We start from the raw sequence: 24,874 nt of genomic DNA on the forward strand, positions 1-24,874 counted from the left end.
TAATAATAATAATAATAATAATAATAATAATAATAATAATAATAATAATATTTATATACCGCCTTTCCAACAGATCAAAGCGGTTTACAAAAATGCATAAAGAGTTGCATAATTTGTTGTTAGTGTGTGCCTTCCAAGTTGTTTCCATTCCAGTTTATGACAGCACTAAGGCAAACCTATCACATGGTTTTCTGAGGCTGAAAGTGTGTGACTGCTTCCATGGCCAAACAGGGATTCGAACCCTGATCTACAGAGCCATAGTCCAACGCTCAAACTACTAGACTATGGTGGCACTTACACATTTAGTGGGAGTCTTATATTTTTCCTTTGCTGGATATATTAACTTAATTAAAAGCATCAGTTTTGAGATATTATTTTGCCATTGCCTTCATGAAAGTCACATTGCTAACTACTTCAGTCATCTTCATCATCAATATTTTCTCTGTATTCTATGTTTTCAATGTGTTGTAAAAATGAACATAACAAAATGTATAATGGCCTACTTGCTAAATTCCACTCCCTTAAAAAAAAAACTTCAAAACAGTTCTCTGCTCTATTCTGAAATTTTGCAACACATATAGCAACTTACAGTACTTGGAGAAGGGGCGTTTAAGATTGAAAACCTGATCCCAAAAGATACTGGGCACAAGGACAGTAGTACATAATAAGTAGCAATGTTATTCCTTTGAAGAAAGGAGATTAAAATTTCAAGAACATACATGAAAGTAGAGGAGCTGTCTTACTATATATTATCAGTACTCCTAAAATAGATCCTGTTCATACCATTGGAAAAAAGAACTGGATTGTAGGTTTCCTTCCTAGTGATGCTGTGTGTATTAAGAAAGAAAAGTAAGTATTAGTTTTTAGAAACAAAACATACAGCCATCTTTTATACTGTTTAGAAAAGTATTCTTTTACTTCAGGTGGCACAAAATGGCTGAATGGGACCAGCTCATGTCACAATGCAGAAGGAGCCCTTTAATTAAGATACAGCAGCTTCTGTTCTGGCTACCTTCACAATACTAGATTCCAATTTCTGCTGTAGAATATACCCTGACATTGTGGCAGTGGACTATGTTATTGGTAATTCCTCGGCACAGATCAACAGTAAGAAATACTGCCAGAAAGTGTCAGGAGGAAAGTTTGGATAAATACACTATAGCCTTGAACACCCTTAATAATGCTTTCACTGTATACATTGCAGCGGCAGTATGTCCAGCAGGCGCATACACAGAGATGCCACAAATAAAGTTTGGGATGGAGGAACCCAGAAAACCATAACATAATTGATTTAATTCAACAGTCACCTTTGTACTCTAAGACTAAGCGAACAAAGAGTGGCAATTCCAAGGATAAAAGTGTAGTGTGGAATCTCCTCTAGGAGAATATATTTTAAAAGGTCTTCACTGATTTATGTCATTGTTGTTAAAGACAATGTCACCCTGCTCTACAAGAGTCTACATTCTGCCAGTTTACACTGCAAGGGTTTCTTAAATCCTTTATTCAGCTGTGACTTTTGTATACACTGGTTTTGTATTCACTGGTTTAGTTATGTGCCTTCAAGTCAACTCTGATTTATGGCAATCCTAATCACAAGGCTTTCTTGGCAAGATTTATTCAGAGGTGGTTATCTTTTGCCTTCTTCTGAATATAGCCTGTAGCAGCTGGTCTTCCCTGGCACCCATCCAGTGGTGTCATTAGGTTGGATCCACAGAGTGTAGATCGTAAAAGGTGACACACTAAGGGGGAATGACACCACTGCTCTCCAACACCTGCCTTTTGGCAGAAATGGGCTTTGAAATGGGCACCTGCATCCCTTTAAAATGCTGAAGAGATGGTATGAGTGGGGCAAGACTCATTGGGAGGAGGAAGGAGAGGCCCCAGGTTTAAAAAAATTAATTTTTTTTAGCATTTTTCAATTGTTTTTAAAAATTATTAAAGTATCACATCCTACCAAACTTTCTCTTTGACCAGATGAAACTATCTACTTGTGCATATGATATTTTAATTTAAAGGTATATTTTTAATTTTGCTAGTTGTTTATGTCACAACTACTGCCGTTACATTTAGTAATATATGGGAATTACAATTTATGAGTAACATTAGTACAAAAAACATTCCTAAGGATTCTGTATGGTGTGTATGGGAGCTCAGTGCAGGGTGACACAGTGACATATCAACCCTAGTGACAACACTGCTCCCATAAAAGTACTAATGAGGTCATATCCTTCTTAGCTTCCAAAATCAGAATCTGGTGCCTTCAGGGTATATTACATGTTATGTGTGCCTTCAAGTCATTTCCAACTGATGATAACCCTCAGGGGTAAACCTATGATGGGGTTTTCTTGGCAAGATTTGTTCAGAGGAGGCTTGCCACTGCCTTCCCCTGAAGCTGGGAGCATGTGACTTGCCCATGGTCACCCTGTGGGTTTCACACATATGAGCGGGAATTGAACCATGGTCTCCAAAGTCATAATTCAGTGCTCAAACCACTACACCACGCTGGCTCGCTATACTACATGTTAAAGTCATTTATTAATCTACTTTTATAATAATTTCAGTTTTTAGAACAACTGCATAGTTAAGAGTGCTTCAAAGTAAAGCCCTCCAAGCCTGTCTTTCTGTTTCAATGGTTGTGTTGTGACTGGCTAGGCCTACCAGAACAGCCTCGTTTGTGAATGGCTATCCCACTGGCATTGTGTGACAGGGCACAGTGGTCTGCTACCAGAATTTCCTCCTTCTCTACAATTACATTCTATCAGCATTTGAGTCCCAGCCATTTTCCAGTCAAGACTCACCTGGCACCAAACACAAAAGGACGAGCAGGAGCTTCTTCAGCATCTAAAGAGAAAGAATAAACAGAAACATAACACTGGTATTGCAAGAACTGTACTGCTTACCAATCTGCTTCCAAACCCAATTCATGGTGCTGGTGTTGACCTACAAAACCCTTAATGACTTGGGGCCTGGAGATCTGAAAGACCACCTCCTCCCATATGTTGTTGTATGCCTTCATGTCATTTTCGACATATGGCAACCCCAAAGTGAAGCTTTCATGGGGTTTTGTTTTGTTTTTGGCCAGATTTATTCAGAGATGGTTTGCCACTGCCTTCTCCTGAGGAAACAGAGAGTGTGACTTGCCCAAGTTCACCAAGTGGGTTTCATGGCTGAGTGGGGAATCGAACCCTGTTCTCCAGAGTCACAGTCCAACACTAAAACCACTACGCCACATTAGCTCTCCCTCCCATATGACCCTGCCAGAAATATGAGATCTTCAGAGGAAACTCTGTCACATTTCCCAATACTTCATGAAGTTATGCTGATGGGTACACATAAAGGGCTTTCTCCATAGCAGCTCCACAACTGTGCAACTCCCTGCCCAAAGAAGTGAGGCTGGCCGCATCTCTTTTAATCTACTAGTGAAGTTAAATTGCTATTCTGCATGACATTCAGTGTTTGAAATTGTTATTTTAACTGTTTTAAAAACTAAATTTTAGGATTGTTTTAGAATGCATTTAGGAGTTTAAAATACTATTTTAATGTGTTTTAAAAACACTTTTATCTCAGTATTTTTAAATGGGTTTTTATTTGTTCACCACCTTAGGAAGCCCTTGTAGGCTGGGAGGCGACACAAACAAATAAATATTTGGGCCACTTTTCATGATCATCTATCCAGAAGCATATCTCTAGGTTCTTCACACTAAATTTAAAAGATTAAGAAGTGATGCCAAGGTTCCTCCATATCACAGAGGGTTAGTCAGACAAAAAGTTACAGAACTGAACTAGCAATCAACTGCTGAAGATAATGAGAAAAGTAAGATGACAATTGGTTGTAATATGTCTGATGGGAGGATTGTGGGGTGCAATTATTACTATATGGGTTTTTAGAGTGCCTTTTGGGATATAGATTACCCTCCAAGGTAGTTCATAGAAGGTCAATAAAACACAATAGGATTTCAGAAGAATCAGAGTTGAATGAATAACATTGGCCTGTTACAGACTGCCAAAATAAAGCTGCTTCGGGTCTCTTTGGAGGTATGCTATTTAAATGATACATGGGTCCTAAGAGTCCGGAGGTCGCGCCAAAGCCACACTCCATTCCTAAGCACTGGAGTGCAGTTTTGGTGCAGCTTCCGGATTCTTAGGGTACATGCATCATTTAAACAGCATACCTCCAAAGAGACCCGAAGCAGCTTTATTTTGGCAGTCTGTAACAGGCCAGTAAAACATATTAAGATCATAAAGAAAAGCCTCAACAGCCAACATTCAATAGCTCAGATAGAAATTAACAGCACCAAATACAAACATTAAAAAAATAGATAAAAATTCAGGTACCACATCATGTAAAAGCTAACTGGAAGGAAAAAAAAGTTTAGAGCCCACCTAAAGGCTAAAAAAAGAAGGAGTCTGTGAGAAAGTATTCCAGAGATAAGAGGCCACCACAAAAGTGGTCCTGTCCCAGTACTTTTTTAAGAAACTAGCCCTTACTCATGTTGGTCCAGAGAACAGAGCCTCAAAAGCTGAAATAAGCATGCTTGAAAGGAAAAATTTCCCAATGCAGTTTTTCTGTAACATGTTAAGCATATTCAGATTCAAATCCTAATAGTCTGTCCTCTGCATCCACAGATTCAACTATCCACAGATAAAAAATATTTAAAAAATATAAATATAAATTCCAAAACATAAACTTTGATTTTGCCATTTTATATAAGGGACACGATTTTGCAATGCCACTGTATTTCTGTAACTTTTTGTCTGACTAATGAGCACATGAGTGTTCATAGATTTTGGTGTCCAGAGGAGGTCCTGGAACCAAACCCCAGCAGATACCAAGTACCCACTGTATTTTGCAACTCTACAAGATGAAGCATTTTGGAAGTCAAAGCTCACCAGCCTCCCAGTCTTCCTTTGGAGGGGGGCATTGCCAGGCTGTCTTTTCCTTGTTTCCTTCCTTTAGGCGTTTGTTTGCTGCAGCTACAAGCAAACATTTAAGGAGAAAAAGTTAGACACAAGATGTGGAGGTTAACTCTAGGATTAGGTATGGCTGTTCCATGCTTGAGAGACTTCACTTTTTTTTACAAGTCTGTTTGACACAGTGCACTTTTTTCCAGTAAGAGTGGCAAGAGTATCAGTAGAGATCAGGGTGGGAAACATGTGGTCCTTTAGAATTTGGAGTTCAGCACCCATGATCCTTGGTTGTGTATATGCCTTTAAGTCATGTTTCGACTTATGGCAGCCTCATGAATTTCATAGGATCACCTTAAGCAAGGATACTTAGAGATGGTTTTGCCAGTTCCTTCCTCTGAAATATAGCCCACAGCACTGATACTCATTGGCAGTCTCCCATCCAAGTACTAATTAGAGCTAATTCTGCTTAGCTTCCAAGATCAGATGGGATCTGCTGCCTGGTATTTAGGTGTTTCCCATTATCCTTAGCAAGGTTCAAAGGAAGATGGGAGTTACTGTCCAACACCAAGGGCTACATGTTCAAAGATGGGAAACCTGTAGCCTTTGCTGTTGGATAGTAACTTCCATCTTCCTTGGATGGAGAACAACCACTGCATTCCCTAGGTAAATTTACTTGTACATCAGCTATATTGCACAAGAGTGCAGGCAGTAGCTAGCAGTTAGATGAGTTAAAATAAATCGTCCTCTTACCTTCACATGGTTCTATGGAAACTTTATTTTCACAAGTTTCAATGTGTGAATTGAACTCCTCCTTAGGTATTCTGTGACGGGCATTATAGGGGCATGCTACTAGTTGTTTGGCAACAGTCTGGTTGTTCTGGGGAGAGGAAAGAAACACCAGAAAGTTATTGCACGGAGTATGGCCCTCTCCAGCTTGCGTGCCCCTAAAGATTTTAGCAAAGGAGTGATTTATGTATTTGAAATACAAGAATCAGTTAAAGAAGATTCCTTACTCTATTGCTGACTAGGAGAAATTTTCTCAGTGGGAACAGCAGTGTCTTGGGTATGGCCAGGTAGTGGCACCTCTGCTAGAATTTAGAAACCACAGCTTCCAGTGAAGCATAGTGTACTGCTGGAACCTCAGGTTTATTCTTCATTTCTAGGATTTTTTCCTAGAATAATGCAGTTTATGGTGTGGCTCACATAGGAGAAGGTTAAGCTGGCATGTTATCCAAAAATAAGATGTGAGCTGGCATTGCAGGGTGACAGAATTTGTGGCATCTGTTGCATTGATATCCTGGGCGCTATACTTATATACTATTGCAGAGGACTGTTGATAAATTTAGATGGCTATCTGCAGCGGCATCATCCTCTAATTATCTTTGAGTTTTGCACATGTGTATTAATGTTCAATACATTGCAGGAGTAAGAAAACAAGCAGAGAGGTGGTAAGCCATTACTTCCCATTGTGAGAGGATTCACATATCATATCCCGTGAGGCATTTTCTCTGATTCCAACATGCTGTCGGCCATCCCAAGAACAGAAGTCTTTTATGGATCCCCCACCACTGCCCAGTGTCCTCTTACCTTCCTGCACTTCACCAAATGATAAGGGAACCTGCAGGCTCTGATCTGGTGGTTCTTGTCATAGGGACACTGCAACAGCGTTTCTGGATCCGGGGATTTGTTTTCTTCTGCATTTAGACTGGTCATCCTAATAGTGTAGCTATAAGTAAAATATATATTATAATTTTTAAAAATCCTTTTCCAGCTCTCAGATTGCCCCCCCCCCCCAAAAAAAAGAACCTGGCATAGCCAAAAACATACAAAATTGCAAAAGCAGTAGTCAGACAAAGAGACTGATTAGAAAGCTTCCCTCCAAGCACTATATAGTTGACTTCAAAATACACTGTAGACCCCTGAAGTCACCATGGAAAGTCCCCAGAGTTAAATCATCACATAAAACATCCTTATGGTTTATTCATTAATCACAGAATTGGAAGAGACCACAAGGGCCATCCAGTCCAACAAGAACTCTCAGTCAAAGCTACCCCAACAGCCTCTCTTTAAGAAGGAACCCCCACCACTCTCCGAGGCAGTGTGTTCCACTATCGGACAGCTCTTACTGTCAGGAAATTCCTCCTAATGTTTAAGTGGAATCTCTTTTCTTCCATCCTCAATATTTCCCTTAAATATTTAAACTGGGCTATCATATCACCTCTTAACCTTCTCTTCTCCAGGCTAAACATACTCAGCTCCATAAGTTGTTCTTCATAGGGCATGGTTTCCATACCCTTCACCAATTTAGTAGCCCTTTTCTGGACATGCTCCAATTTGTCAATATCCTTTTTGAATTGTGGTGCCCAGAACCGGACACAGTATTCCAGGTGAAGCCTGATCAAAGCAAAATAGAGTGGCACTATTACTTCCCTTGATCTAGATACATCTTTTGATGCAGCCTAGAACTGCATTGGCCTTTTTAGCTGCTGCATCACACTGTTGACTCATGTTCAACTTGTGGTCTACTTCGACTCCTAGATCCCTTTCACATGTACTGTTGTTAAGCCAGGTGTCCCCCATCCTACATCTATGCTTTTCATTTTTCCACCCTAAGCGCAGACCTTACATTTCTCCATGTTGAAATTCATTTAGCTTTGGTCCAGCTTTCTAATCTATTAAGGTCATTTTGAATTTTGATCCTGTCCTCTGGGATATTAGCTATTTCTCCTAATTTGGTGTCATCTGCAAATTTGATATGTATGACCCCAATTCTATCATCCACTGGGCCCAGAACAGACCCCTGTGGGACCCCACTGATCACTTTGCTCCGGAATGAAAAGGAGCCATTGTTGAGCACCCTTTGGGTTCGGCCAGTCAGCCAATTACTTATCCACCTAGCAGTTGTATTGTCTACCCACATTTTACAAGTTTGTTTGCAAGAATGTAATGGGGAACCTTGTCAAAAGCCTTACTGAAATTAACATATGCTACATCCACAACATTCCCTTCATCTACTAAGCTGCTAATTTCATCAAAGAAAGAAATAAAATTTGTCTGGCATGACTTGTTTCTCTGAAACCCATGTTGACTTTTGTGATTATGGCACTGCTTTCTAGATGTTCACAGACTCTCTGTTTAATGATCTGTTCTAGAATCTTTCCTGGTATAGATGTCAGACTAACTGGATGATAATTGCTGGGGTCCTCTTTTTTCCCCTTTTTCAAGACGGGGACAACATTTGCCCTTCTCCAGTCTGCTGGGACTTCTATTCTCCAGGAGTTCTCAACCATTATTGCTAATGGTTCTGAGATTACATTTGCCAGCTCTTTTAATACCCTTGGAGTAAGGTCCTGGAGCCTTAAATTCAGTTAGATTAACCAGGTGTTCCTGTACTACCTTTTTACTTATTCTGTGCTGCATTTCCCCTATTGTGTCCTCTGCTCCATTTTCTTCAGGTTGAGCACCCTTTGCCTTTTCTCTGAAGACTGAGGCAAAGAAGGTGTTGAGTAATTTTGCCCTTTCTCTGTCCCTTAGCATTTCACCATATTACCTCTTCTATCTTTTGTTACAGATATACCCCCAAAAGCCCTTTTTATTGTTCTTAACCTCTAGCAAGCCTGAGTTCATTCTGAGCTTTTGTTTTTCTGAGTTTACCTCTACACATGCTCATTATTTGTTTGAATTCCTCTTTAGTCATCCATCCTGGCTGGTTTCTTGAGACATCTCCCACTTTTCCTCCTGAATGGAACTGTTTGAAATTGTGCCTTCAGTATCTCCCGTTTGAGAAATTCTCATCCATCCTGAACTTCCTTCTCTTTTAGTATTCCTGACCCCCAGTATTTCCCTAGGTTTACCGAAATCAGCTTTCCTTAAGTCTAGAATGCGTGTCTCACTATGTCTGGCTTCTCCTTTCCACTGTATAACAAACTCCAGGAGTACATGATCATGTTAGTTGGGATCAGATCTGAAATAACTCATCATCTTGTTGCTTCTTCCACTTTTTGGACAATGAAATGGTCTTCAAGGCAAGTGAGGCATTTGCTAGACCTTAAAGTTTTGGCTGAGTTTGACTTCCAGGAAATATCAGGATAATTGAAGTCACCCATCAGTACTACATCTCTCCTTTCTGAGTGTGTGGTCATCTGTTCTAGAAAGGCACCATCCAGTTCTTCAGTCTGACTTGGGGGTCTGTTGCAGACTCCTACAATAACATCCCTGGTGTTTCCCTCCCCTTTAATTTTTATCCACATGCTCTCCACCTGTCCTCCAGGATTTAAGTATGAATAAATGTGTGTTAGCTCGCCGAAGTGGTTTAACTAAAAATAACCAACAACACAGCTTTCAGCTTGTTGCAGTCTGCAACCCTCACAGAATGTTATACAAGAGTATGGGAAAGTTTGCTTTGGAGTAAACAAAAAACAAAAGGGACATAAGGGAACTCCAAACCCACTGCTGGACAATACCTTTATTAGCATTAACTGACCACCCACAAAAGCAGGCAAGCATTCTGAGTTCCCCAAAATTTTAGGGAGGGAGAACACACACCAGATGGATAGATTCAGTCAGAGAGGCCGCAGGCCTGAATCTGCAGAACGTAAGCAGAGCAATGGAAGATAGGGCTTTTTGGAGATATCTCATCCACAGGGTTGAAATGAGTCAGGCTGACTGGAAGGCAATTAACAACAACAACAACAAATCGGGCCTCTGGGACAGTCAAAAGCTTATACCCTTTGGTGATGCTTCAGTTGGTCCTAAGATATCACTGTGGATTTTGCACAGAAGTATTATAAGTAATCATATCATATTGAGAAGATACAGTGGGCCCTTAATATTCACTGTGGTTTGGTTCCACGACCCCTATGCATATCAAAATCCATGGATGCTGAAGTCCAATTAAATACAGTAGCATAGTAAATAGTGTCCCATACATGATTTGGCAAAATCAAGTTTGCTTTTTGTAATTTATATTTTTAAAAAATATTTTCAAGCCATAGGTGGTTGAATCCATGGATAAAGAATATATGGATAAAGAAGGCCAACTGTAGCTTGTCTGAAGAACTAGAAATGCATTAGCCTTTGAATCTCATGACAAAATCCCCTTGATAGTAATCATTCTCATTCAACGTCCAGAACCTCTCTTCTCAGAGCACAGAATCATAGAATCATAGAGTTGGAAGAGACCGCAAGGGCCATCCAGTCCAACCCCATTCTGCCATGCAAGAAATCTCAATCAAAGCATCCCCGACAGATGGCCATCCAGCCTCTCTTTAAAGACCTCCAAGGAAAGAGACTCCACCATTCTCCAAGGGAGTATGTTCCACTGTCAAATAGCTCTTACTGTCAAGATGTTCCTCCTAATGTTAAAGTAGTAGCTCTTTTCCTGTAGCTTAGTGCATGTGAAGTTCCTCACATCTCTAGGCAAGAAGACAACATCCCACAAGTGTTGCAGGTGACTGCAGCAGTTCCCTCAGTGTTCATACTGATAAGTTTTAAGTACATAATCACTGAAACAGGACAGTGGGCTTCGTCCTCAAAAAAAATCCCCCGGTAAACACCAATGTAAAGGGCCGCTGATGGCCTGGCTTTTTCACCAATCTCTCTCAGTGAGCTCAATCTACTGAGGATATAAATTTATAGACATCTCTTGGTTGGTAGCTCATTCTGAAGGCAAGTTTCTGACTCACTTCATCTGCCCCCCCCCAAAAGTCCTTCTTTAAAAAGGAAAAAAATTAAAGGAGAACCTAACAGTGCATACCTCTTAGAAGAGTTATATAAAACTAGGCTCCTAGCTCCTCCCCCTAGTGACCCACAGAAGCTCCACCCCCTCAGCAACAAACACACTCTCCCAGTTCAAACACTCACCCACTCAAGATGGCTGCCCAGAAACTGCTCTCCTCCTCCCTGGCTGGGACTAGCCCGGAAAGCCTCTGGGAGCTGTTATATAGAGTTAGGCTCCTAGCTCCACCCCCTAGTGACTCCCAGATGTGACTCCCAGAAGCTCCACCCCCTCAGCAACAAACACACTCTCCCAGTTCAAACACTCACCCACTCAAGATGGCTGCCCAGAAACTGCTCTCCTCCTCCCTGGCTGGGACTAGCCCAGAAAACCTCTGGGAGCTGTTATATAGAGTTAGGCTCCTAGCTCCACCCCTAGTGACTCACAAATGTGACTCACAGAAGCTCCACCCCCTCAGCAACAAACACACTCTCCCAATTCAAACACTCACCCACTCAAGATGGCTGCCCAGAAACTGCTCTCCTCCTCCCTGGCTGGGACTAGCCCGGAAAGCCTCTGGGAGCTGTTATATAGAGTTAGGCTCCTAGCTCCACCCCCTAGTGACTCCCAGATGTGACTCCCAGAAGCTCCACCCCCTCAGCAACAAACACACTCTCCCAGTTCAAACACTCACCCACTCAAGATGGCTGCCCAGAAACTGCTCTCCTCCTCCCTGGCTGGGACTAGCCCGGAAAGCCTCTGGGAGCTGTTAAATAGAGTTAGGCTCCTAGCTCCACCCCTAGAAGCTCCACCCCCTCAGCAGCAAACACACTCTCCCAATTCAAACACTCACCCACTCAAAATGGCTGCCCAGAAACTGCTCTCCTTCTCCTTCCTGGCTGGGACTAGCCTGGAAAGCCTCTGGGAGCTGTTATATAGAGTTAGGCTCCTAGCTTCACCCCCTACTGACTCCCAGATGTGACTCACAGAAGCTCTACCCCCTCAGCAGCAAACACACTCTCCCAATTCAAACACTCACTCACTCACAATGGCTACCCAGAAACTGCTATCCTTCTCCTTGCCAGGGACTGAGCAGCTTGTTTTTTAATTTTAATATACACTAATTATTACTCTGGAGATCATGGTTTGATTCCTAGTTCAGCCATGAAACCCACTGGATGACCTGGGACAAGTCACATGCTCTCAGCCTTAGGGGAAAGTAATGACAAATCACCTGGAAGCCATCCCCTATGAGGAACAACTTAGGGAGCTGGGGATGTTTAGCCTGGAGAAGAGAAGGTTAAGAGGTGATATGATAGCCCTGTTTAAATATTTGAAGGGATGTCATGTTGAGGAGGGAGCAAGCTTGTTTTCTGCTGCTCCAGAGACCAGAACGTGGAACAATGGATGTAAACTACAGGAAAAGAGATTCCACTTCAACATTAGGAGGACCTTCCTGACAGTAAGAACTGTTTGACAGTGGAACACTCTTCCTCAGAGTGTAGTAGATCTCCTTCTTTGGAGGTCTTTAAACAGAGGCTGGATGGCCATCTGTCGGGGCTGCTTTGATTTGGATTTCCTGCATGGCAGGGGAGTGGATAGCCCTTGTGGTCTCTTCCAACTCTATTCTATGATTCCTCTGATCAAATCTTGCCATTAAAACCACATGGTAGGTTCACCATAGGATCACCATAAGTCAAATGATTTGAAGGTACACAACAAATACACACAATAGCTAACCTTTAAGCGTCCATTCCAGCTGCTTGAACCCTTGTGAGGCTAGTCCTTGCTTTCAACAGCTACATAGCAGGCAAAGTTCAACAGTCTGCCCACATAAAGATACGCCAATTTTCCATGCAGTTTTTCAAGCCATACAAACCTAAACATTAAGACAAAGAACAGTAAAATCCCTACACCCAGTCAACAGAGATACTAATAGTGTGGCGGGTGGGTGGATGGTGATGGTAAATTTTCTTTTGTTCCCAAATTTCTAGCATTACAGTAATGTAAAACTTCAGTTGAGTATTCAGAAAACCAATTTCCATGTAGAAATAGCAAGTACATTTCTATACCATTTATCGGTGAACTAGCACTCCCTAAAGCCAGTGGTTCCCAACCTTTCTAATGCCGTGACCCTTTAATACAGTTCCTCATGTGGTGGTGACCCCCACCCATAACATTATTTTTGTTGTTACTTCATAACTTTAATTTTGCTACTGTTATGAATTGTATTTTCATTGTTACAAATTGAACATAAGTTATGCGTAGTGATTAATCACAAAAAGAGTCTGAGGATGGCAATGGCCAGCCCCCTCTGAAAAAACTGTCCAGAAAGCCCCATGATAGGTTTGCCTTGAGCCTTGGGCATGAAGCCACACTCTCTCAGCCTCAGGGGAGGGCAATGGCAAAGCCCTCTGAAGAAACCTGCTCAGAAAGCCCCATGATAGAGGGGCAGTGGCTCAAAGTGAAACTGGAACTCATTGGGTGTGCTGTCTGTCTTCCTTTTTGTAGAGCTCTGTGTTCCTGAGAGAGGAAGGAAAGGAAGCTGTGAGCAGTTACTAAACAATCAAGGGGCCTGTAGGCAGCAGCTGCTTTAATGGGCCTAGCTTGGAGGCCCTTTTTTGTTGAAGTGGTGCTCTGAGGGGGGTCCTTGGCAACTCCTGTGAAACTGTCATTTGACCCCCAAAGGGGTCCCAACCCCCAGGTTGGAAACCACTGCCCGAAGCAGTTTACAAAGTGCATCTGGGGTAACCGTGCTGGCCAGATAGCAAATCCAATAACATCCAAACAATGATATCTTTCTTGGGCCAACCCAAATGCACAATTACATGTTGCAAGCTTTCAATGTCACACTGGCTTCTTCATCAGGCAAACAGGAGAAAGAAATTGAAGATTTAGTCATAGGCCTGCATAAGGAGGGCTATCTGCAGGCTGGCACCTCTCTCTTTGGCCATGCGGTCACTGGTAGATTTTCAAGGTCAAGGAAATTTAATGTCCATTTACAATTCAAAGAAGATGTTTCATTGGAATCCAGCATGTTTCATTCCTCTGTGAGGCCACAGGCTCCTATGTACGTAGAGAACACTGAATTTCTCAAGAAGGGCCTGAACAGATGAAAAAATAAAGCTGCTTTGGGTCACATTGGAGGTATGCTGTTTAAATGACACATGCATCTTAAGAGGCTAAAAGCTGCCTCAAAGCTGCACTCCAGTCCTTAGGACTGGAGCATGGCTTTGGCATGGCTTCCAGCCTCTTAGAACATGTGCATCATTTTGCTTTATTTTGCCCTGTCTGTTCAGGCCCAAAGTCTTCGTGTTTTGTATCAGGAAAACTTTAGGTGGTGTTGAGGCAAAGTATAAGCCAATTGCCCCCAACAAGCTGGGTACTCATTTTACCAACCCACAAAAGGCTGTAAGGCTGAGTGGACCTTGGAGCCCTGCTTGGGATCAAACTCACAACTTTGTGGCTGCAAGTGGTTGCAGTATCAAGCACTGTGACACCAGGGTTGTAAAGAAAATAAAAAATATGTAAAGAAAAGCATCATAGAAAGCCCTCAGAGGGATGTGAACACAGCAGATATAAGAGTTCAGTTTTCAGTGTCTTGTTGTCTGGAATGCCAGAATTGGGTTATGAAGGAAAAGTTCATGAGGAGCAAAATTCTTATTTGGGGGTGACAATGCCCTCATTTTGCCCCCTCCCAGAGCTACAGCCCTGCAGGCTACCACCTTACATCTTAAAAGTACACAACAAAAAGGAATTAATTTCTTTTTGAGCATTTAAAACTAAAGTTGTCCTCTTACCATCCCTATATACACTCTGTTGTTGTGTGCTTTCCAAGTTGTTTCCAACAGATAGCAACCCTAAGGCCAACCTACCCTAGAGTCGTCTTGCCAAGATTCGTTCAGAAGTGGCTTGAGCTTTCCTCTGAGGCTGAGAGAGTATGACTTGCCCCTGGTCATCCAGTAGCTCTCCGTGGCCATACTCCATGGATTTTAACCCTGGTCTTTCAAACTCCTAGTCCAATATTCAAACCACTACACTACGCTGGCTTGCCCTGTACACAACTATTATAACTGAAAATAAAGCAACTGGCCATTATCATATGCATCGTGCTTTTCAAATTACCACTCACTACAAAGGAAGTTATATTTAAAAATAAAATGACAACCCTTTGACTTATTCCACTAGAGTTGATGACTGAGAGTCCTTTAGGCTACCTGAATTGCCACTGGCCCAATAGGCAATTAGTTGTTGAGAGATTGACTCCAGTACAGAAAACCCAGGCAAGAGGACTGAAGCCAAACAGCTGCTGAATTCAAACTGGCACAAGTTTCAGCTCACCTGGCCAGTTAACTGTAGGCTCAGCCAATGGGATGATGCCTGGTTGAGGATCTTTGTGACATCATTACAACACAGGTAAATGAGAAAGGGTCAGATACCATCAAAGGTAGCTGCCTTGGTTGCAATTTCTCCTCTCCCCTGTTCAGGAAAGACCTTTATTAGGCCAAATCACAGATTACAAATTTGTTTTTCATCTTGGTGGCCCATGAAACCCAGAAAACCTTTGCTGTTGGCACTGATCATGTTTATAATGGATAAAAGGTGAAACATGTCCTATAACCCCCATCCCTCTAACCCCCTGTGTTTGCCTTTGTCACCCTATCACCATGGTTTAAAAAAATAAAAATAAAAGGAAATCTAGTGGCTTCACCGCAAGATTCAGTGGGTGGGAGGGGGGATATTATGTATCAGTGCATACCCTCACTTTGATAACTATAACTGATATCTAGCACAGAACATGGAACACAGGGTGATCTGCAAGGTGTTTTTTGGAGCTCACAGGATCCAAGGAAGTTTAAAAACACCAGTACTGGGGTCACTTGACCTAGGACATGTCAGCAGAGAAAGAACAAAAGGATAAGGGTAATGCATAAGATCCCTCCTACCATTTTATTTTGCATTTAAGATGGGAAAAGACAGCAACAGGAAGACAGCTGCCAGAAGTGATAAAAGCCAAAATCAATTGTACTCCTTTGAAATGCTTTCCCATTGCCCTTCTTCCTATCCAGAAATCAAAGGAAATGTTTCAGTTTTTATCAATAACTTAACAACTAGGTGTGAAGAGCTCTGTTAGTTCATCCATTCGCAGGATAACTTCAAAGTGGTTCTGTTAAACCATTTTAGGTCCATAAAATCTAGGCAAGATTTGTGGCTATAAAAAGTATTCCCCAAATCCAAGACCCCCCCCCTTTTTTCCCCCTTTTCACTTATTTCCTTTTCTCCTTTTTGGAGCCAGCATCTTATAGGTAGCCTTTTCTTTTGTTATCTTTGGATTGTCTGCTCTGCTGCTGAGTGATCAGCATTTTAAAGCCTTTTCTTCTTTCCTCCTTTATGGGGACCCTCTCTTTCTCTCTTCCTTTTTCTTTACCCTGAGGTAATCTATAGGGTTTCTTGTTGGCTTTTAGGTATTTTTTAACATTTCCCCCCAAAATAGTTCTTTACATTGGCAAGCAGTGTCTTTCTGCAGGGACCTAGATGGTAATTATTTTCTCATTAACCTTTTCATTGGCCTCTATCCAAATTCCAGGCCTTCATTTCTGCAGTCTTGGAAGTGAGTTTGTGAGCCTGCTCTTGTGTCTTTGTGTGTATGCATCTTGGCACATTCATAAATAAAGACTTCTCAGATATATTAAATTGGAGTTCTTTGTAATTTTTCTCTGTAAAAATTGGTTTAAAAGATCCTTAGCAAAAGTTACTCACACTCTCACAAGCCTTTTGGATTAAATCAATTCCCCAACATTTTAAAGAGTCACTGCCATTGCTAGTGGGGTTTCTCAAGCTCCCACCTTTGTGGGTAATACTATAATGACTCTCATTTGAAACACTTTAGATTTTAATGGCTTCTAGTGCACTGGTCTACGTTCCATACACAGACTGGGATACAAATATGATAGAAAGTGTAGTATTGCAGGGATTTTTTTCTGGTGCAGCTGCTGCATGTTTAAAACCTGTGCTACAGGTAGAAATTCCTTTAGTGGCAGGTTTCCTTGGTCTGAAGTTGCAAGTTTACTCACCTATGAGTGGAAACCTACTTGCCAAGAATGTAGCAATGTTAATATAACATTAAGGTAGAAATAACCATTTGTTGTTGTTGTGTGCCTTCAAGTCATTTCCAATTTATGCCTCAGGCCAGGGGAAGGCAATGGCAAATCTCCTCTGAACAAATCTTGCCAAGAAGTAATCATACCTTCTGACATTTCACAAATGAAAGCAAAAACATGTGTGGCCAAGCAATGTCAGAGTATGATTAAGATGGCAACAGTTATTAATGAAGACATGTATATAAGCTAGCTAGTAGATGCTACAACAGTTTGTTTTTATCTGAGTTCACTGGAAAAGGCAAGATCCTGCCCCATCTTTTTTTCCTGAGGAATTGAATACAAATCTATTTTTGTCCTGATCAGTTTGCATCAATTTGAAGTAAGCTGAGGACAAAGGAGGAAGGTCAGAAGTAGGAGAGAGAAACCGGGACATTTTAAAGGAAGATGAAAAAGTAGGATGACAGAGGATTAGTCCGGACTGGATTAGTTTGGCCTGGAGTATCTAGAAATTGGACTGCGCCTGCCAAATCAGGAGAAGTTGGGGAATATGAATAACAGAGAAATGGGTAGGAAAACATTGGTTGCAGCAGGCCCAAATTAGAGTGATGTGTTGACGCTTTGCTGTGCGGCTGTGCTTACAAAGCACCCAACCACAGGAAGTTCCAGCCCCAGAAGGGAAGCTACATTCACTACTGCTCAAGGGGAAGTGTTGGGTGAAACTCATGCAGCTGGAAGGCCAATGACAAAGTAGCTGCGCAGAAGTGGTGCAGAAGCTCACAGCAGTGCTGGGTGTGGCTGCTGTGTGGTGTTCAGACCATCTTGCTTTCTGAATTTGTTTCCCCCTTGCATGTCTCACACTGTTGCCAGCAGGGACGTTGTGAACTACAAAGTGAGACTTGCAACCAAGATAGCAGCAAGATGTCTCTGTCCTCGATATACCAGCACAAGTTTGCGGAGAAGCTGACAATCCTTAATGAGAGAGGGAAAGGGGTTCTCATTCGCATGTACAATATCAAGAAGGTAGGCATTGAAGTGTATCCTCGCACGTCTTAAAGCTCAACAGAATAGAGCCATGTCCAGCTGAGTGCTTAGTTATGAAGTCCAGTGAGGAAGATAATTGGGGATTGGGACTTCCCTATCCTGTTCTGTTTCTAGTTTGAGATAAGAAGGGCAGAAGGTTATTTTGTCCTGGAACAGCTAGAAATTGGAATGATTCCTCATTTAAGGAAGTAGTACTAGTAGCAGAGCTTCCATTTAGAAGTGACAAAGCCTACACTTCAATACTGTTGTTGTTGTTGTATGCCTTCACATCATTTCTGACTTATGGTGACCCTATGGGGCTTTCTTTTTAAGATTTTTTCAGAAGAGGTTTGCCATTGCCTTCCTCGGAGGCTGAGAGCATATGACTTGCTCAAGGTCCCCCAGTGGGTTTCATGGCCAAGCAGGGAATTGAACCCTGGTCTCCAGAGTCCAACACCAACATTCAAATCACTATGCCATATTGGCTCTATTACACTTCAATATTAGCTGACTTGTATTTTTATGTTCCCCTCTTCCCAGTTAGAGAAAGGTACTAAAGGGGTGGATTTATGGCTATTCTAGTAAGTACTTCGACATTTTTACAGGATACTCACATCACATTTGATGATATCCGCGAATCTAGTGAGTTGTGATGGTGACTTATGGATTCTTGAGTACTGCTCACCTAGACGAAAAGATGTTCTTATCCCCTGTCACTCTGCCCATCCCTAATTAGTCTTCAACTTCCAATCTCACTTCCCATATCCTCCAATATTTGACATATGAAAACCAAGACAGGTCTAGTCAAGCAATATCAAAGAGTGGTTAAGATGGCAAAAGTTATTAATGAGGAAGAGCACACAAGATAGGAGAGGCTGCAGTCGTTTGCTTTTGCCTGAGCCTACTAGGAAGGGCTACATGCTGCTCCTTCCTCTCTATTGAATTGAGTGCAGGCTACATTTGCACTATGAACTTAGTTTGCAGCAACAGTAGGGATAATGGATGAAACTCTGGGGAGGAGAAAGGAACTGGGACATTTTAAAAACAGTTGGAAAAGTGTATTAACTGGGTCTCTCCATGACAAATTGGGACCATTGAGAGTGTATGACTTCCTTACTTTCAGCTATGCTAGTTGATCTCTGAGAGCCAGTGTAGTGATTTGAGTGTTAGACTAGGACAATCGGAGACCAGGGTTCAAAACCCTGCTTGGCCATGGAAATTCACTGGGTTACCTTGAGAAAGTCACATTGTCTCAGCCCCAGAGGTGGCAAAGGCAAACCCACTCTGAACAAATTTGGTCAAGAAAAACACCATACTAGGTTTGTCTTAGGGTTGGCATAAGTCAGAAATGACTTGATGACACACAACAGCAACAACGTTTAAGTCTTCCCCTCACCCTTACCTTCTCCTTGGAAGAGCCCTTTTTCAGTCCTTTCTGAACCACTTCCTGTCTCTTCCCTTTTGCTGATAAAGGCTTTCCTGAGCTGCCCGAATGCCTTCCTTTCCCCTGGAACTCTTGCCTAATCACATCCTAACTGTCCCTCTGTCTGTGGTTCCTGCATTCTTGGTCTTATCAATACATTGGACAAGGACCATTCCTTCAGTGTAACTTCTACAGATCCTAGAGTTCACTCTTGAGAGCCAGTGTGGTTGAGTGGTTTGAGTGTTGGACTGAGGGTTCGATTCCCAGTTTGGCCATGAAACCCTGGATCTTTTGGATTACAGTGCCCAGAATCCCTTACCATTGGGCATGTTGGCCAGGGCTTCAGGAAATTCAAAACGTCAGGAGGGACAAAGATTCCCCACCCCATACTCTAAGGAGTTTCAAGAAGCTTATATGAGGCTTCCTTGTTTTATCTGTTCAGCAATTGCATGAGTCTGTGTGTGAGAAAGAGAGAGAGAGAGAAACTGGGCCAAAGTTGCCCAGTGATCTTCATGTCAGAATGGTGGTTTGAAAACTAGGTGTCTCAATACAAGGCCATCACTTTGTTCACTAGATTATATGAAGCCATCCTGTTCTGAGCTTCTTTTTTTAATTTGATGGCTGAAGAAAACTTGAGGGGAAGGAAGTAGTAATGTAATGAGTGAAGTTTTAGCATCATTCAAACTATATTAGCAAACAAGGATCCACCACAAGCAGCTGTTTCCTGCTCCTGTTGCGCTTAGATGTTGGCTGAAGACGAGAGTTCCTGTTTCACAGTGGCAACAGTGGACCTGCATATAGCTTGATAATACATTTGTTGTTGGCACCTACTTTTCACTTTTCCCCACTTTACACTGACTTTACACTAGATTCAAATTACAATCTACTGATTTTGCACTAGATTCAAATTACAATCTACTGACTTTACAGTAGATTCAAATTATAATCTAGTGCAACAGTTGTGTTTTGTATTGTTCAAAGTAGATTAATGGAGGTTTGAGTTTGCTCTCTGATGATTGTGCATGGTGGATCTGTTGATGAATCTATCAATATCACTATGATAGGGACTTGAGAACCAATACCTCCCACATCCCCCATATATTGCTGGATTGCAGTTCCTATAATCTCGGATTTAATGAAGGAATAGGATATCATTCTTTTAATTGCTGTCAATGGTGTGCTGAATGGACAAGTCACTAGCAAGGGTGGGATGAAAGGCTGAGCCTGAGAGAGAGAGTAGCTTTAGCAGATTGTGTATGAGAGCAATGGGACTTCATTTCTTTTCTTTCTGGAGACAGAGCTGCAAATTGGCTGAAGAGTACACCTTGTAGCACTGGGGATCTCTGCTGACTATCAGTAGTGATTGCTGTCGGCTGGCATTTACACTTGTAAATAGAACAGCTGTTAACAAAGACTTGTTAAGTTTCCACTGATCTCATATGAAGGTAACTCAGGGGAAGGAAAAGCCTTTTGGTACCTTGATCATTGCTGGACTTGTTATAGCATGAGTATTGGTAAGCAGATGTTACTTTGGACAGTGATATATTGGATATACAGCATACACTTGCAGTTCTTGAATGCCTTGGAGCAGGGATGTAGTCAAGGGGGGAGAGGGCCCATGGGGTCTGGACCCCCTCTTCCATTAGATACGCTGCGCCTAAGCCTCATTATAATGGTGGCACTTAGTCTGGACACCCCCCTTCCCAAAATCCTGGCTACATCCCTGCTTGGATAAAAGTAGAAAAAGTCCCTTTTGATTAAAAAAAAAACCCACTGGCTGAACAGTAGGCAGTTGTAAGGATTACAGCTGATAATGCATATGAAGTACTGTTCTCTGAAAATCTGAAAGTGCTACACAGAACTATGTTATAGGAAACCTACAAACCCCAAACTTTTACTCGATTTCCCTTTAGCTTGAACCCTGCTTTACCTCTTTACCTAAGTCATGATGATCCTGCTTCACTCTTCTCAAAACAGAATCATAGAAACATAGTACAGTATAATAAAATTGTAGAATTGGAAGAGACCACAAGGGCCATCCAGTCCAACCCTCTGCCATGCAAGAAATCACAATCAAAGCATCCCTGACAGATGGCCATCAAGCCTCTGTTTAAAAACCTCCAAGGAAAGAGATTCCACTACACTCCAAGGGAGTGTGTTCCAGTGTCGAACAGCCCTTATTGTCAAAAAGTTTCTCCTAATGTTGAGATAAAAGCTCTGTCCCTGGAGTTTGCATCCATTGTTCCGTGTTCTAGGCTCTGGAGCAGCAGAAAACAAGAAAGCTCCATCCTCAGTGTGACACCCCTTCAAATACTTAGAGGGCTATCATATTACCCCTTAATCATCTCTTCTCAACGCTAAACATACCCAACTCCCTAGGTCTTTCCTCATAGGGCATGGTTTCCAGATCCTTCACCATTTTAGTCACCCTCCTCTGGACACTCTCCAATGTGTCAACATCCTTTTTGATTTGTGGTGTCCAGAACTGGACACGCTGTTCTAGATGAGGCAGAATAGCATGGCACCATTACATCCCTTGATCTAGACACTTTACCTCTATTGATGCAGCCTAGAATTGCATTGGCCTTTTTAGCTGCCGCATCACACTGTTGACTCATGTTCAAACTTGTGGTCTACAATATCCCTTTCACACGTAGTCTCCATAAGCCAGGTGCCCCCCATCCTGTATCTATGCATTTTTTAATTTTATTTCTTTGCCCTAAGTGCAGTATGTTACATTTCTCTGTGTTGAAATTCATTTTGTTAGCTTTGGCCCAGCTTTCTAATCTGTTAAAGTTATTTCGAATTTTGATCCTGTCCTCTGAGGTATTAGCTATTCCTCCTAATTTGGAGTTTTCAAAGATTATTGCCAATGGCTCTGAGATTACATTTGCCAGCTCTTTTAATACCCTTGGATGTAGTTCATCTGTTCCCAGAGATTTAAATTCATTTAGATTAACAAGGTATTCCTGTACTACCTCTTTACTTATTCTGTGCTGGATTTCTCCTATTGTGTCCTCTGCTCCATTTTCCTCAGGTTGAGCACCTTTTTCCTTTTGTAAGAAGACTGAGGCAAAGAAGGTGTTGCGTAATTTTGCCTTTTCTCTGTCCCCTATTATCATTTCACCATCTTCTCCACACAGTGGTCCTACCATTTTCTCCTTTTTGCTGTGAACGTACCTCCCAAAAGTGCATTTTATTGTTCTTAAGCTCTTTAGCAAGCATGAGCTCATTCTGCGCTTTAGCTTTTCTGACTTTACTCCTACACATGCTCCCTATCTGTTTATTATTATTATTATTATTATTATTATTACATTTATTTATATAGCTTCATAGGTTTTACATAGCTCTTTACAAAGAAGAAAAACAATCCAAAATAAAAACAAAAGCCTGCTAACAGTGCACAATCTAAAACCACAAACAAGATTATAAAATTAATACAACATTACTATAACAAGGTTAAAACAATACTATAAAATTATAAATTAATACAAATAATATGGATGTTTGAATTAATCTTTGGTGATTTCCCTCTTTTTCCATGTCTTATACATGTTCCATTTAAAACATAGCTCAGTTGAAAGTTCGTTTGTCATCCATCTTGTTTATTGAGACACCTACTATTTGTCCTCCTTATTGGAACTGTTTGAAATTGTGCCTTCAGTATCTCCCTTTTGAGCAACTCCCATTCATTCTGCACTCCCTTCTCTTTTAGTATTCCTGACCATGAGATCACCCCTAGTATTTTCTTAACTGTACTGAATCAGCTTTCTTAAAGTCTAGAATGTGTCTAACTATGCCTGCCTTCTCCTTTCTCCTGTATAACAAACTCCAGGAGAACGTGATGACACTCACCTAAGCATCCCACCACTTGTACCCCATTCCTCAGACTTGGGGGTCTGTAGTAGATTCCCATAATAACATCCCTTTTGTTTCCTTCCCTTTTCATTTTTATCCATATGCTCTCCACTTGACTTCCAGAATATAACCTTTCTTGTTTGGTCTGTTTCTCTTATAAAGGTTATACCCCTCTATTTCTACATTCCAGTTATGAGACTTATCCCACCAGGTTTCAGTGATGCCATTATATCATATTTGCTTTGTTGTGCTAGTAGTTCAACTTCATCTTGTTTATTTCCCATGCTCTGTACATTAGTGTAGTGTAGAGACATCTAAGACAGTGGGTCCTCCCCACGTGCTGCCTGTGTAAAGTTTTTTGCCTCTCACTTTTGGGTCCTTGCACTATTTGCCTTGTTCCCTCTATAAGAGTTTGACTATCATCTCCAGCCCTTGATGAACTCCTGCCTTCCAAAATACTGTCTCCCTCCCCCGTATAACTTAGTTTAAAGCCCCCCTGATCAAACTTTTGAGACTATTGGCAAAAATGTTTCTGACAACTGGTGTGAAGTGCAAACCATCCCTTGCCAGAAGTCCCCCCCTCATGGAACCGCAGCCCATGATCCAAGAATCCACATCATTCTCAGCGGCACCATCTGCAAAGCCAGTTGTTTACATCTGCTTTTTCCTCTCCCTTCCTGGACCATGCCCTTCAACTGGCAGAAGAGATGAGATGACAACCTGTGCATCCATCTCTTTCAGCTTCCTACCCAGAGCCTGATGATCTCTTCAGATATTGTGAAGGTGGTGCCTTGCAGTATCATTGGTTCCCACATGAACCAAAAGAAAGGGGTAACAGTCAGTAGGTTTGACAATTCTTGTCAGTCTCTCCATCATATCACAGATCTTTGCCCCAGGGAGAAAAAAAACTCACCTAGTCAAAATGGCTGCCGAGACACTTCTCCCTGACAAGGACTGAGCCTCTAAGCCTCTGGCAGGAGTTATAAAGGCTAGGCTGCTGGACCTGCCCCAGTGACTCACAGAAGCTCCACCCCCTCAGGAAAACACAATCACCAAGGTTTGGGGGAAAAACTCACCCAGTCAAAATGGCTGCTGAGAATCCTCTCTCCCTTTTCTCCATGGCAAGGACTGAGCCTGCAGAAGCCCCACTCCTTCAGGAAATCACACACACAAAGGTTTGGAAGAAAAACCTCACCCAGTCAAAATGGCTGTCAAGAAATCTCTAAGGGAAGGCAAAAGGGGGTGGGGGCTTCAGGATGGGAGGGATGTTGGCCAGTTTTTGGGAGGGGGAAGGTATTTTCAGCCATTTTTTGGGAAGGGCTGATTCCCTGGAAATTCCCCATAAATATTTAATACCGGAGGATAAATGGAAAGGCTTTTTATTACCCGGAAACCGGGGAATTCCCTGGAAAATTGGCAACACTGGGCAGGTGGTATAAAGGCTAGGCTGCTAGCCCCTCCCCAGTGATTCACAGAAGCCCCACTTTCTCAGGAAAACACAGTAGCTAAGGCGTCTGCCACAAAACCCCTTCGGCAGATCCCCCTGTCATTTGATAATAATAATAATTTTTATTTATATGTCCTGCCTGTTCCAAGGATTGAAGCGGGATTACATCATTAAAATAATACAATGCAATTGAACAGCCAATAAAATACTAATACTGAATTATACATCCCTATTAGTTCCTTAAAATCTCCGAACATCAATTCATATACCATCATCCTTTGGGGGGGGGGGGGTAATTGCATAAATAGTTTTTGGAGAGGGGGGAAATCTGGTATACAATGGAAAACTGGCAGTATGCATATTTGGAGTTTGGAAAATAACTTCTTGAAAGGAATTTGTTA

General features: G+C 41.9%; 2 protein-coding genes across 17 annotated transcripts in view; one reads left to right on the forward strand and one right to left on the reverse strand.

Moving 5' to 3' along the window:
- LOC121923663 (gametocyte-specific factor 1-like) overlaps window positions 1-24,232 on the reverse strand; it is a 27,451-nt gene extending 3,219 nt beyond the window's left edge. The window contains exons 1-6 of one of the 11 annotated variants that reach the window (XM_042454316.1): window positions 24,103-24,232; window positions 12,365-12,503; window positions 6,496-6,634; window positions 5,659-5,785; window positions 4,891-4,974; window positions 2,799-2,841 (exon numbers count right to left, since the gene is read on the reverse strand). In XM_042454316.1, coding sequence (XP_042310250.1) covers window positions 2,799-2,841; window positions 4,891-4,974; window positions 5,659-5,785; window positions 6,496-6,621 — 380 coding nt within the window. In that variant the 5' untranslated portion in view covers window positions 6,622-6,634; window positions 12,365-12,503; window positions 24,103-24,232. Of the gene's footprint in view, window positions 1-743; window positions 828-2,798; window positions 2,842-4,890; window positions 4,975-5,658; window positions 5,786-6,495; window positions 6,635-10,770; window positions 10,842-12,364; window positions 12,504-14,841; window positions 14,955-18,359; window positions 18,479-23,939; window positions 23,972-24,102 lie in introns of those variants that run through there. The other 10 variants (XM_042454313.1, XM_042454317.1, XM_042454318.1 and 7 more) reach the window with 10 other exon arrangements.
- NCKAP1L (NCK associated protein 1 like) overlaps window positions 1-24,874 on the forward strand; it is a 134,269-nt gene that overhangs the window by 19,483 nt on the left and 89,912 nt on the right. For 3 of the 6 annotated variants that reach the window (XR_006102424.1, XM_042454306.1, XM_042454308.1), the window contains exon 1: window positions 17,459-17,745. The exons of 1 other annotated variant lie outside the window; for it this stretch is intronic. Coding sequence is in view for 3 of the 5 variants with exons in the window: in XM_042454306.1 (XP_042310240.1) it covers window positions 17,644-17,745 (102 nt within the window). In the remaining 2 variants the exon portion in view is untranslated. Of the gene's footprint in view, window positions 1-17,458; window positions 17,746-24,072; window positions 24,202-24,334; window positions 24,457-24,874 lie in introns of those variants that run through there. 2 more of the 6 variants (XM_042454307.1, XM_042454310.1) reach the window with 2 other exon arrangements.

Source organism: Sceloporus undulatus, chromosome 2 (assembly GCF_019175285.1).
Source record: "Sceloporus undulatus isolate JIND9_A2432 ecotype Alabama chromosome 2, SceUnd_v1.1, whole genome shotgun sequence".
Taxonomy (NCBI): domain Eukaryota; kingdom Metazoa; phylum Chordata; class Lepidosauria; order Squamata; family Phrynosomatidae; genus Sceloporus; species Sceloporus undulatus.